Genomic DNA, 13,398 nt, shown 5'->3' with positions numbered 1-13,398 from the left:
AATGCCTACCATGAGAGGACTTAGGGCTGGGCAGCTAGGTGGCACAGTGGATAAAGCATCCATCCTGATTCAGGAATACCTGAGCTCAAATCTGGCCTCAACTTACTAGCTGTGTGACATGTGACCCTGGGCAAGTCACTTAACTTACCCAACTGCCTCCAAAAAAAAAAACAAGCAGAACAGAAAAGAAACCCACAGTAATCGGTTATTTTTCTGTGTAAATGTCTTTATTTTAAAAAATACAAGAAAGAGTGTATAGGGGTGGGGGTATCCACACAGTGAATAAGGAGTATTTAAGGAATAGGCACCCTCATTTGAACCATCCTGGAAATGCCCAGAGGGAATGAGAACACCCAGGAGCAAGGAACAAGGGGCATTGGTCTGGGAAGGAAGGCCCCCAACCCCAGCTGTAACATCTGCCAAAATGAAATATACACCTATACTTAGCACCCACCCCCTCAGCTCATGGTTCAGGCTGGGAACATGCGAATGGCTTCTGCCTGTGTGCAGAGCTCTGAACCTCAAATTGTGAGCCCCACCCACAACACACACACCCCCACCCTAGACAAATTAATGTCTCTCTCTTGAGCTTCTTCTGCTTTCCCTAACTCCCCTACCTCAAAGTCTAGCGAGATCCTCTACTCCTGGGTCTCTCTTTTCTAGTACATATTCATCAATATGTACCCTCCCCTTTACACACACATCTGCAATCACTCATACCTGGACACACACACACACACACACACACACACACACACGCACATTTGGGCTTTCTTTACATTTGTACTGTCATACATTTAACATGTCTCCATTTAGAATCCCTTTCATTTAAACCTCTCCCATATCAGGATTGAATGAATGAATGAATGAATGAATGAATGAATGAATGAATGAATGAATGAATGAGGGACTTTCCCAAAGCTAAAGTGCCCTTGTGTAGCTGTAACTACCCTCACACCTATGCATCTCTCACCTATCTAGCCTTTTTCACGCATCTGCTGAGCTTCTAGCCATTGCCTTCCCCTCTCCTTTTCCCTCTGGAGAACCTTCCAAGAACTCAAAACTGATTTATTGTTTCTGGCAAATATCCTACTTCAGGTCTGGCACTCTCAGGGCAGGCCTTAGGTCCAACATCCATTGTAAATCCATACTGACCAGGATTCCCAAGGATTCATTGACCCCCTAGGGTGGGGAGAGAGGTTTGAGGGGTCTTTTTTTTTAAGCATTATTACTAAACATAGCCCTCAGGAAAGGGTCTCCTAGGGCCAGAGGAGTGGGAGGGATGGGGACCAGAGAGGTGGCAGCTATGGCTGCTTTGGGGGCATATCTCTGGCATAGTCCTATCAGTGTTAGTTCCTAAGGGAAGGAGTGGGGATCCTGGAGGGAGAGGGAGGTGTAACTCCCAACTCAGATCTGTTCTTTGTGTTTCACATGAGCCAGCTTGACATTCTCCTGCTCTGTGGAAGGAGGTGGAGTCTCCAGGTGAAAGCCAATCATGAGCTGATAGACAAAAACTCCAGCAATGGCACCAAGAAGTGGTGAGACGATGGGGACCCACCACCAGTACCGACCAGTTCTGGAAAGAAAGAAAAAGGAAAGACCTGTATGAGGTCCCTGGCATACAGAGCCCAATCAACCCTCCTTACCAAGCCTCTCATAAGGTATTTTATTTTAAGGTAATGTGAAGGACATTGTTGTCCTGATGACCCTTTTTAGGGAGGATGGAAAATAGGGAGAGTCCAATGAGGGGGACCAGGGTGGAAGTTGGAACCAAAGAAATAGAAAGAAAGAGGGAGGGAGTAGAAAGAAGGGCATCTATCACTTACGTGAAGACCTCAGAACCCCAGCCAGCAATGGCGGTGAACAGGCGGGGACCAAAATCTCTAGCTGGATTAACAGCATAACCAGAGTTGAAACCCATGGATGTACCAATGACCAGGACCACAAAGCCAACAGTAAAGGCTTCAAGACCTCGGGGAACTGGGTTGTTGTGGGGATCCACGATAGCCAACACACAGACAATGAGTGATGCCGTGCCAATGAACTAGGATGGAACAATAAAGATTGAGAGGAATCTCTGGAGCCACAGCCACAGTAAATCCACCATCTCCCTAACCTTTGAACTCCCCTGATCTCACTGCCCTAGCTGTCTACAAATCCCTCTCGACTTGGTTTCCTTGCCTCTTTGCTTACCTGACATTGGAGGTTGAATTCAAGTCCCTCCTTCATCCTTAAGGAAGCATCCCTGACTGGCCCTCTCTGAGCTCCCCCCAGCATTTAGAATTGGAGCTACAAGATCTTTCTCCTGACTCATGTGCCACCTTGCTGTTTCATCCTGTATCTCATTTGAAGTCTTATTTCCCCAACTAGACTGAATTTGCTCCAACCCTCAAGAGGGCTGGAAAGAATGCACGGAGAGATTGAGGACCTTACCCCCAAAGCATCTTACCTGGTCAAAGAAGCCATTGACCATGTCCAAGTGGCCAGAGGGGTAGGTGGCAAAGATGCCAGCAGTGCCATTGGGGCCGGAAACAAAAAGTTCATTACCAGCAAAGGCCCAAATTGCATCTAAAGAAAGATCAAACCAGAGGTAAAGGAAGAGGATGGAAATTGCCTCCCCTTATGCAGGGGGAGCAGGGCAGGAAAACAGAAGGTCTCCAAGGGCAGGCTAAGTGTAGCAACTTCATCTCCTTCCCCCTCCCCCGCTCCCCGCTCCAGCACTCAGCCCTCTGAGAAGCCACACATACAATTTCTGGGGACTCAAACGATCAGAGATCTGGAACTAGAAGGGAATTCTAGTCAGGCTCTCTCATTTTACAAATGAGGAAACTGAAGTCCAAGGTTACATGGCATCCAGGTCCTCTGACTTCAGAGTCAGTGTTCTTTCCCCTATGTTATGCCCTTTACCTCTTTCCTCTGAGCCATTCTATCTTCTCTGAATCCCAGAAAGGTGGGAAAGGTGAGAGGTGGGGAGAAACTGTCGAATTTGCCCTCCTATACATCTCATACCCGTATCTTCAGCATAGGCTTCCATAGAATGTGGAAAGGATATGTCCAGCATACCCTGGGGGACCATTATCATTGGTTCTTCCCCTTTGAGCAAGGGCTAAGGAGAATGTTCCCTTAGAATGTTCTGGCACACATGATCTATTCAAGTGTATGTTACCCAGCAAAGTAGGGAATATATATGTTGCTCCACACGTTCAAGATAAAATAATCATAAAATAACTACCTTATTACATGGGGGGGGGGCAGGGTGAGGGGATGAGGGTTAGTGTTGAGTAACCAATGCCTGGTGTTACCCAACTAGTTTATCCCTCCCCTCCGTTACTCCTCCCTTTGTTCCTCTCATTGGGGGCCCCAGTGAGTCATGTACTCAAGTAGCTGCAGGGTGGGGCAGCCCCTCTGTAAGCACCTGGCCACTATGGTGGCAAGATAAGCCAGTGAGCGAGGGTTGAGGAAATGAAGGGAAAAGGAGAGGAGTAGAAGGGGAATGTGAGGAAGTACGGGTGGGGGAGTATGAGAAATAGAACATTGGGGGCAGCTAGGTGGCACAGTGGATAAAGCACTGTGCCTTGGATTGGAGGACCTGAGTTCAAATCCAGCCTCAGACACTTGACACTAGCTGTGTGACCCTGGGCAAGTCACTTAACCCTCACTGCCCTGCCAAAAAAAAAAAAAAAGGAGAAATAGAACATTCGAGTAGGGGAGAAGAGTGCAGAATCCTTGTAGATCCTTACCATAGTATAGCCCAAAGACAATCCCAGCCCCTAGGAAAGCCCCCAATGTCTGGGCCAGTGTATAGATGGGCAGCTTGATCCATGGCTCCCTCGCCAGGAAGCACATGGCAAAGGTGACAGCTGGATTCAGGTGGGCCCCTGGATGGAGAGAAGATGCCAATCAGACACAGCTTCATGGGGGTGGGGGTAAAACAGAAAGAGGAGCTAGGTGTTTAATATCTTATCCCCAGTTAAGGACCTGATGCTTTGCTTACCCCTAGGAGGCAAGAACCAATTGATCAAAGTTGCAAAGAGGCAGACCTCAAACTCGATTTAAGGAAGAATATATTCTATAAATGGAATGGGATGCCTTGGAGAGTGGGCTTTCTATCGCTGAAAATGTTCAAGTAGAGTCAGGAAGTCCACTTTTTGGAGATGCTATGGAGACATCTCCCATATGGGGCGGGAAGTTTCAATTCTAGGTTTCCAAGAGACATGACAGAATCCCTTTACTCTGGGGACAGGGTCCACAGGTCAGAGTCTTTCCAGTATCTAAGGGAGGCACTCCAGTGGTCAAGTAGAGGAGCCTGCAAGAAGATGCCATTAAGGGGGAGGGGACATACCAGACACTTGGCCAGCAATAAGGATGCCAAGTGTGACTGCAAAGCCAAAAGCCAGGTTGATGGTAAGAAAGCCACCATGGGTCCCTCTGCTCAGCACAACCTGGGCCACAGAGCCACAGCCGAACATCTGTGATGGAGAAATATGGAGTGAGACTGAGGATCCTTGGCATGGCACCAGGACTTCCCAAAACCCATTTATGCTCACATACACACACCCCATTATGAAGCCTCATGCTACTATCTAACCAATTTCCTTCTTGCTGCCAGTGGAGATCTCCCTCCTACCAAATAATAACAGTGTAGTCTGAAAAAAGTCATCTGATAAGCAACTAAGGGCAGTATAAAGATCACTGAACTAGGAATCATGAGACTGTGTTTACAATTCTGGCTCAATCACTGTGTGATCTTGGGACCATCCTTTAACCTTCTGAAGTTTCAGTTTCCTCATCTGTAAAGTGAGGGTACTGATTCCCTTCACTATCAAACCCACAAGATTATATAAAGGATTACAGGAGTATGTGGGAAATGGTCTAAAAATTGGAAGGCTTTATACAAATTTGAGGAATGAATTATTTTGTTCCAGGGTTCTTTGATACGAGGTTCTTATATCCTTCAGCCTTTATTTGATCTCTGATGATGAGGGCCTCCCATCCCAGAAGATCCCGTACAAGATCCTGATGACCTCCATCCCTCTTTTCCCACTTATCCCTCTTTGTATGATAAGACCCAGTGATCTCAAAGGGGATCAAAATATTTACCTAGACATCTGATTTGGGGTCTTTCCTCCATCTTCTTCTCATTGCCCCTGCATCTACAAGGATGATCCATCATCCTCTAGCTAATTACAACGTACGGAATCAAGATGCCCAAGGGACCAGATTGAACTGGAGTCACCCACAGGCATTGCCTCCTCTGATGAGAGAAATGAGAAGGAAGACTGGGGAAAGGGCCAAGACAGTGTGTGCTAGTCTGGGGTTAGGATTTCTGGATCTGATCCAACTGAAACACTATAAATTTCAGGACAGATAGGTATATGCATTGGTGGAAGGAGTTTCCTTACAGGGAGTTCTCTATGTTGATTAAATTACAGGTCTGGAACAACAACAAAAATCCTCTCCACACAAATTGCAAACTCCAGACCTCAGTTGCCAGCAAAAGGTAGTAATAGAAGATCCTCAATGTAAAATCCTAACAACCTCCCCCCCACCCACAGACACACACATAAGACTATGTCCTGACAAGTCCAGTTAATTTCTTTTCCTTCTGTGAGTTCCTACAAGCCTTAGGTTTAATGCCACTCATTAGGCACTGAATTCCTGCAGCCTTTCAACTTCTTATTCTGCTATCTTGAGCTGGCATTTAAGCCGGATTTTATTGTTTAATCTCTGTCTCTCCACTCCTCTCCCCCTCCCCCACTCTGGAAATACAGCACATAGCTAAGCACCAGGAAGGTGTGTGTGTGTGTGTGTGTGTGTGTGTGTGTGTGTGTAGGGGCATCTTGTGAAAAATGAATAAATGTTTACTTGATTTGAACCCTTGCCTCACTGAGGTGTGAGGAGCCCTAATTAATCCCTCTCTAGAGAAGAGTAAGTAAAGAGAAGGAAAATAAAGATATGGTTTCAAGTGGAATTTTTTTTAAGTAGTGGGAATAAAGGAGAGAAGAGAGAAAGGAAGACAGGAGAGATGCCGAAAAAGGACAAAAACACGTGGGGAATCTTCAGTGCAATTCAATTTAACAAAGAGAAACAAAGGAAGGCAGAGGAAAGGGATGGGGAGAAATCAAAAGACTGTCAGAAAGACTATGGAGGGGGGGGTGCCAAAGTATGAGAGAATTCCACCCCAGCTGAATCAAAATGCATAACTAGGTAAAGACCAAAGGTATAGGTGACAGAAAAGAAGAAAAGAGCAAAGAACAAAAGTTGGGGTGAAGCATGGGGGAAAGTGTTGCCTAGCCCAGGGGCACTGTGCTTTGGCCTAGCCCAGGACCCAGCCTCCACTCTCTGCCAATTGTTTGGGGAGCTGGCCCAATTCCAGAGGCCAGGGAATAGGGTGGGGATGCCTAGGAGCCAGTTCAGCAAGAGTCGCCTCCTGGCTAATTTTCCTCTTCCTCACCCTGGAGGTCATCTTGGCCTATGGCCCTGTCTCCCTCTACTGGCCCCTTCATTTTCTCTCCAGTAGATAGTTGGGGTTGGGGGTCTGTCCTGTTCTAAGCAATATTCCTCCTGCTCCTCTTTATGGGGGGTTGGGGGGGTGGGGAGAAGGAATTGCCCTCTCTCTTCTGGTCATTCTAACCTCACTCAGTCTCTCTAGTTGCAAGATTTTCCCCACCCAGGTTGAAGCATTAGAGATTTTCAAACCTCCATGACCCTTTACACCCTAGCCCACCCAGGGTTACCTCTGTCCCATCATCCTATTCCCAGGGCTCCTGAGTCATCCCCTGTCCCCTCTCCCCACCTGGGTCATCAAGCTCATTTGGCTTTCACTGGCACACTAACACCCACACCCACATGCCCAAATGCACTTGAAAGGCACCTCCACAAACATCACACCCCAATCCTGCCAGCCAGTATACATTGGGATTATTCCTCTAATCCCTTGGTGGGATAGGCAGAGTATTCTCCCATGCCAAGGACCTTTAATAATCACTACACAGTTTCTTCTCATTTCACAATGGAAGAGAAGAACACCTGAGGGAGGCTCAAAGAGAGAAGGATGGGGCAGGGGCTTCCTTCAAAACTAGGAGAGCCAACCCAATATCCACCCAAATCTTAGAAATGCCTGTTTTGAAGGGGGAGGGGGAGGGAGATGATCCCATGGAATTGTTCCCATCAGGACCACTGAGCTCTACCCCCAACTGTCTTCCCTAACCCCTCATGCATTTATGCATGGGAAGGGAAAGGGGCAGGGGTGGAGACACTGAGACCTGGTTCTGTCCCCAAACTCCACCTTAAAGCCCTGCCCTCCTCTCTGACCAAGAGTAAGAGCTGTCTTGCTTTTGACATAACTATGTCAAGACAACCAAGATAACAAATCCAGGAACCTACCTCTGTCCTTAAATCCCATTCTACAGTTCTGGCCTCCTCTTTTGCCAATTGATGGCATTATCTGCCTGGATACAGATGTCTCCAGATGGCTGGTAGAGCCTTGCTAGTCTCTTGTGGAGTGAGGGGTGTAGGGGCAAAATGCATTTTCTCCTCTCCCCCTCTTTCCAAACCAAGGGGTATATCTTGAAGTCCAGGGCTCTGCATTTTAATTGGTCAGGTCTCCCCATATCGATATACCCCTTCCTAACTGCCTCTAGCAAACTGATTGCTGGGCTTCTCCGACAGAGAAGAAAGAGAAGAACCTGGGGCAATAGATAATGTGACACTCCCCCCCCACACACACACACACCCAGTGCAGCTTCACCCTGACCTAGTCCCTTAACCCCTGCCCTGCTCTACCCATATTTACTCGTGTCCCACCACCCCCCTGCAACCCTTCTATTTTAGCAGCTACTTGAACAGAGCACTTAACTCAGCTCAAGGGAAATGAAGAGGGAAGTAAGTATAAGAGCAGTAACTGAGAGGAGGGATAACCAGTAGGATACAACAAAAGCAAGGTAACTAAGAATAAATGTTACAAAGTAACTTAAGTATAATTAAGAGCAGCTACAATCAAAAGTAACAGTGGAAACCAAGAAGAGAGCCTGAATAAGCAAGAGTCACTGAGGAATAACAGTGGAAGAAAGTAAAGGTAAGAGCAACCACGAGTAAAGTGAAGGTAATTTCATTCTTTCTCTCCCCAAGATGATTACAGCTCTAAACAGGTGGCAGGGACCACAGAATCTATCTAGTCTACCTCCCTCATTTAACACTTAGGAAATTGAGGCCTAGGGAGGTTATGTGACTTGCCCAAGGTCACAGAGATGAGAGGGGAAGGACTTAAACCTAGGGTCCTCTGATCCCTCAGTCACTCCTCTTCCCAGATCTGCAAACTTAAGGGCACTTCCTCAGTCATTGCCCTCCTGTCTACAAAGACCCAGGTGCGGGCAACATCTTCCCACCACAAAGACCTTCCGCAAGCTAGTCATCTCCAGATACTTCAGACGAATCCCTCAAGTAACCCCAACCCCCCACTGACCCCAGATCTCCATATCTTTTATTCGGTGGAACTTTTGGACTTTTCTAGGTTTAATTATTCATTAGGGACCTGACGCTGTTGTCTTAATAATCCCCAACTAGCCGTCTCAACCCCATTCCTTCCCGGCAAAAGCCGGACCCTTTGCCCTTCCCGCTTTGAAGCTGGTTAGAACCAGGATTTCAGGAGCTGAAGGGTCGGGTGGAAGGTTTGGGGGTTCAGGGATTCAAGGGGGGCCCTAAGCACAGCCCCCCGGGACGGACGCTGTCATTCTGGCCCCTCGTGGAGCTGTTGCTAATGGAAAGGACAGGGCTGTTCGGTGGCTGGCGGATGGGCAGAGATGGCTTTGAAAGAACAGAGACGTCAATGAAAGGACTAGATGGGATCGCTTTGGGGAGCTGGGGAAACTCGGCCCTTCCCCCAACCCGAGCCCCGCGCTCCCCCCAGTTCTCCGGACTCTGTGTCCCGCTGCCTCCCTTACCACTAGTATGAGCGTCCCAAGGCATTCAGCGAGAGCCTGACGCAGCAGCCGGTACCGGATCCGCAGCAGGTCCCCGCAGCGCGACACTAGCTCCTTCTGACGGCCCATGGTTCGGAGTGGGGACTCAGTAGCGTGAGGCAAGAACTCGTGGGTAAGAGCGCGAGCGCGTGTGGGAGCTCCGTACGGGAGCGCCTGAGTTGCAGGTGTCAGAGCGAAGCGCGCGAGGGAAGGAAGGACAGGAGAGGACGGGAGCGCACCCTCCGCTGCCGCGCTTTATAAGGAGCCTCCGCTTCCCCGGCCCCCTGCCCGCCCCCTCCACCCCCCCACCCCGGCCTCGCCCCGCCCGCCAGCTTGCCTCCGCGCCCGGCCAGCCAGAGCCTCCGGCTCGTAAAGGCGGAGAGGGGCGCGCCGGTTATAGGCTTCCTGGGGAGGGACGAGTTCGACGTCCTGCGCAACCCCCCAACCCTTCTGACAGTTTTTTTCTCCACGAGAAAATTTTCCAAGCAGCTTTAGGATGCGATCCACCTCCCCTGGAACTGAAATGGCAGAGTAGGACCCCTGTTCCAAGGTCTTCCTCGCTCTTCCCTCCCCTTTAGCCCTTCTCCTTTTAGGTAACTGGCGTTTGGAGTTACGGAGAGAAGTGAAGCCGGTTCATTTTAGCTACCGAGAAGCTCCCAGAATGACCACGTCCACCCCGGCGGGTGTGTGTGTTTGTGGGGGTATGTGCGTGAGTGTGTGTGGGTGTGCGTGTGCGCGCGCTAAGCCCCCCCTTGAATCCTTGAACCCCCAAACCTTCCACCAGACCCCTTTAGTCCCGAATCGGGACTAAAGCAGCAGCCACTGAATACTGAGTCCTCTTTTTCCACACGTGATGTTCTCTAAACAGTTTGTAGATCACACGTGCTGTGTGTGTATGTATTGTTTGTTCTGTATGACTGTATATGTTCTGTATGGCTATGTGTCCCGGGCTCTTTGTTCTCCCCCCTCAAATTTGCCTCTTACTTTTTCTGGCTTCCTTCTTAAATCCCACCTTCTTTCCCCACCTCCCCCCAGCAGATCCCCTTCAGAGATTACTTTCCATCCACTCTGTGTGTATTTTCCATGTTCCTAGTTATTTACATGTTTCTCCCCTCATCAGACTATGATCTCCATAAGAGCAGGGACTGTTTTTGTCTTTCATTGTATCCCCAGCACTCATAGCACAATGCCTGGCACATAGTAGGCTCTTAATAGATTCTCATTGCTGGACTGTTCTGTATGACAAGGCAGAGCTAGGATCAGTTGCTAAAAAGGTCACAGTATCAGAACTGAAAGGAATCTCAGAGCTCATCTAGTTCATTTTACAGGCAAGAACACTGAGACTCTGAGAAGTGACCTGATTTGTTCAATATCATTTGGGTATTAAGTGGCAGGGTCAGGATTTGAACCTAAGTCCTCTGACTTCAAATCCTGTACTCTTTCCCAGTTGAGAGAGAAGCTGAAACTTCCAAACTTAGGGTACTACACTTCCTCTTAAAGAAGCCCTCCCTAGTGACCTACTCTCAAGGGTGAACCAGGCACCCAGGCAAAGAAGTAGATTTCTTCTTTACATAAGGAAAGACTTGATAACAATTAGAACTGTCAAAAAAAAATTAAATAAGCTTCAGCCAGAGGTAGAGGGTTCCTGATCACTGGGAGTCTTGAAATGGAACACTTATGAGATATGTTGTAAGAGATTCCTGTTCAGAGAAGTACTGGACTAGATCAAAGCTTCTTAAACTGTGGGTTGTGACTCCATATGAGGTCACATAACAATGTAGAGGTTATGAAAAATTTGGCAACAGTAAAAGGTATGTGTATGTAAAAGGGGTCCGAGTGGAAAAGTTTAAGAAGCTCTGGATTAGATGACCTCCGAGTTCCCTTCCAAGTGTGAGTGAGATTCTTTGGTTATATGATTCTTACATGTTCTGTATGACTATGTTTGTACACTCTGTGCCCAAGATGTTAAGAGAACAAGAAGGCTCCAAGCATGGGGTACATCCATCCTCTAGGCCAGGGGTGCCAAATCCCCTGCCTACCTGGCAGGAGTGCCTGCCCTCGGAACCTGATTAAAAAGTACAGTTAGCTGCCCCCCAAGGATTCTGATTTCTAAGGGGAGAAGAAGTCCCCACATGGATAAGATCATAGATCTGTTAAAGTTCCCAAGCAAGTATGTTCTATGGGACTGTATCTAGGCATGCTAAGTCATATGGTACATGCATTGTACATATTCACATGTGCCCCCCACCCATCCCAGATCTATCCAGGGGCCAGTGTCCCAATATGGAAGCAGGGCCTATTGTTTCAAAAAGCTAGGCCTCTTTCCAGTGAGTTTTCACCCTGTTCCTTGGGAACTGACTGACTATTCCTTTAAGGCAGGTGTTCTTTGGAGGTGGATAGTATGTTTCATCATTAGTCCTTTGAGATTGTCTTGGATCATTGTATTGCTGAAAATAGTTGCCATTCACAGTTCTTCATCAAAGTATATTGCTGTCTCTGTGCACAATGTTCTCTTGGTTCTGCTCACTTCACTATACATCAGTTCACACAAGTCTTTAAAGGCCTTTCTGAAATCATCCTGCTTGTCATTTCTTTTTTTCTTTTTTCTTTTTTTTGGTGTGAGGCAATTGGGGTTAAGTGACTTGCCCAGGGTCACACAGCCAGTAAGTGTTAAGTGTCTGAGGCCGGATTTGAACTCAGGTACTCCTGACTCCATGGCCGGTGCTCTATCCACTGCGCCACCTAGCTGCCCCCCTGCTTGTCATTTCTTATAGCACAATAATATTCTGTCACCATCATATACCACAGCTTGTTTACCCATTTCCCAGTTGATGGGAATTCCCTTGATTTCTAATTCTTAGCCACCACAAAAAGAGCTGCTATAAATATTTCTGTGTAAATAGGTCTTTTTCTCTTTTGGGGAATGCCTTTGGGATAGAAACCTAGCAGTGGTATTGCTGGATCAAAGGGTATGCAGAGTTTTATAGCCCTCTGGGCATAGTTCCAAATTGCTCTCCAGAATGGTTGTATCTTTTCACAACTCCATCAACAGTGGGTTAGTATCCCAGATTTCCCACTTCCCCTCCAACATCCAATATTATCTTTTTTGATGATATTTGCCACTTTGATAGGTAGGTGCGAGGTGATACCTCAGAGTTGTTTTAATTTGCATTTCTCTGATCAAGTGATCTAGAGCATTTTTTCATATGATTTTAGATAGCTTTTATTTCTTTGTCTGAAAACTAAAGCAGGTATTCTTTTTTTTTTTTTTTTGGTGGGGCAATGGGGGTTAAGTGACTTGCCCAGGGTCACACAGCTAGTGTCAAGTGTCTGAGGCTGGATGTGAACTCAGGTACTCCTGAATTCAGGGCCAGTGCTTTATCCACTGCGCCACCTAGCTGCCCCCTAAAGCAGGTATTCTTCATTTGAGGTTAATTAAGGAATATGTATTTTGATAACTATATTTCAATATAATTGGGTTCTTTCATAATCCTATGTATTTTATTTTATGCACTTAAAAACATTATTCATAGAAGGGGCTGATAGGCTTCACCAGACCACCAATGTGTACTATGTGTACAAAAAATTAAAAACCCTACTTTAAAGGATTAGAGAAACTTTGTTGGGAATTGGGGTCATTAATCTTAGTCAGATTTTGAATTGTCAATAAGAGAAGGAAAGGGGAGCCCTGGGATTTTCTAAAGGAAAAGGCCTTACCCAACCACCACACAGCAATTGACACATGATTTCATAAATAGGAAACTGAGCCAGGGCATAGGTCCCAGATGAGTCACAGACCTCAGTCATAATGGTGACCCAGGAATACAGTTACCCAACATGCCCCTGGGATCAAAGGGCAAGGAAAAGAAAAGCCTCTGTCCCCACGACCCAATAACCCTAAATAGAGACCCTGGCAGTGATTTGAGGGAACTAGCAGGGTCAGATAGATCTGTGTCCAAAGTCTAGGCTGAGAGAGGGAATATCTAGCTCTAAGGATGGCCAGGAAGCAAGACTGAAAGTTCATAGGTGAAAGTTAACTGGGCATGATGCCCAAGTGATTATTGGGAAGCCAGAGACAGCGAAAATACAAACACATATGGAGGAACACAATCATACACTCAGGTACATCAATACAGACTGTCATGCACAAACTCAAACACATTCAAACTGACACCTGTTCATAAGGGTTTATCTATAGACCTGTCAAAAACAACCATCAAGGGGAAGCTAGGTGGCGCAGTGGATAAAGCACAGGTCCTGGATTCAGGAGGATCCAGGTTCAAATCCGACCTCAGACACTTGATGCTTACTAGCTGTGTGATCCTGGGCAAGTCATGCAAATGAACCTTTAACAAAAGAAACAATAGAACTGCTCCTAATTTAAGTATAGATGCTACTAACTCTAAATAGAAACTACTTAAAGTAGGTGGACCGTTTT

The 13,398-nt window shown here is 47.1% G+C and overlaps 1 protein-coding gene across 1 annotated transcript; it reads right to left on the bottom strand.

Annotated features, from left to right (window-relative positions):
* Nucleotides 1-218: 218 nt before the first annotated feature.
* AQP3 (aquaporin 3 (Gill blood group)) lies at nt 219-9,193 on the bottom strand. Its single transcript, XM_043977723.1, has 6 exons — nt 8,943-9,193; nt 4,343-4,469; nt 3,741-3,878; nt 2,450-2,568; nt 1,827-2,044; nt 219-1,576 (listed from the first exon to the last, which is right to left on the bottom strand). The coding sequence occupies exons 1-6, from the start codon at nt 9,048-9,050 to the stop codon at nt 1,408-1,410; spliced, it is 879 nt and encodes a 292-aa protein (XP_043833658.1). The 5' UTR covers nt 9,051-9,193; the 3' UTR covers nt 219-1,407.
* Between the last annotated feature and the right edge of the window lie 4,205 nt (nt 9,194-13,398).

Source organism: Dromiciops gliroides, chromosome 1 (assembly GCF_019393635.1).
Source record: "Dromiciops gliroides isolate mDroGli1 chromosome 1, mDroGli1.pri, whole genome shotgun sequence".
NCBI classification, from domain to species: Eukaryota; Metazoa; Chordata; class Mammalia; order Microbiotheria; family Microbiotheriidae; genus Dromiciops; species Dromiciops gliroides.
Note: the sequence above shows the minus strand (reverse complement) of the source record. Positions and strands in the feature narration are given on the sequence as shown.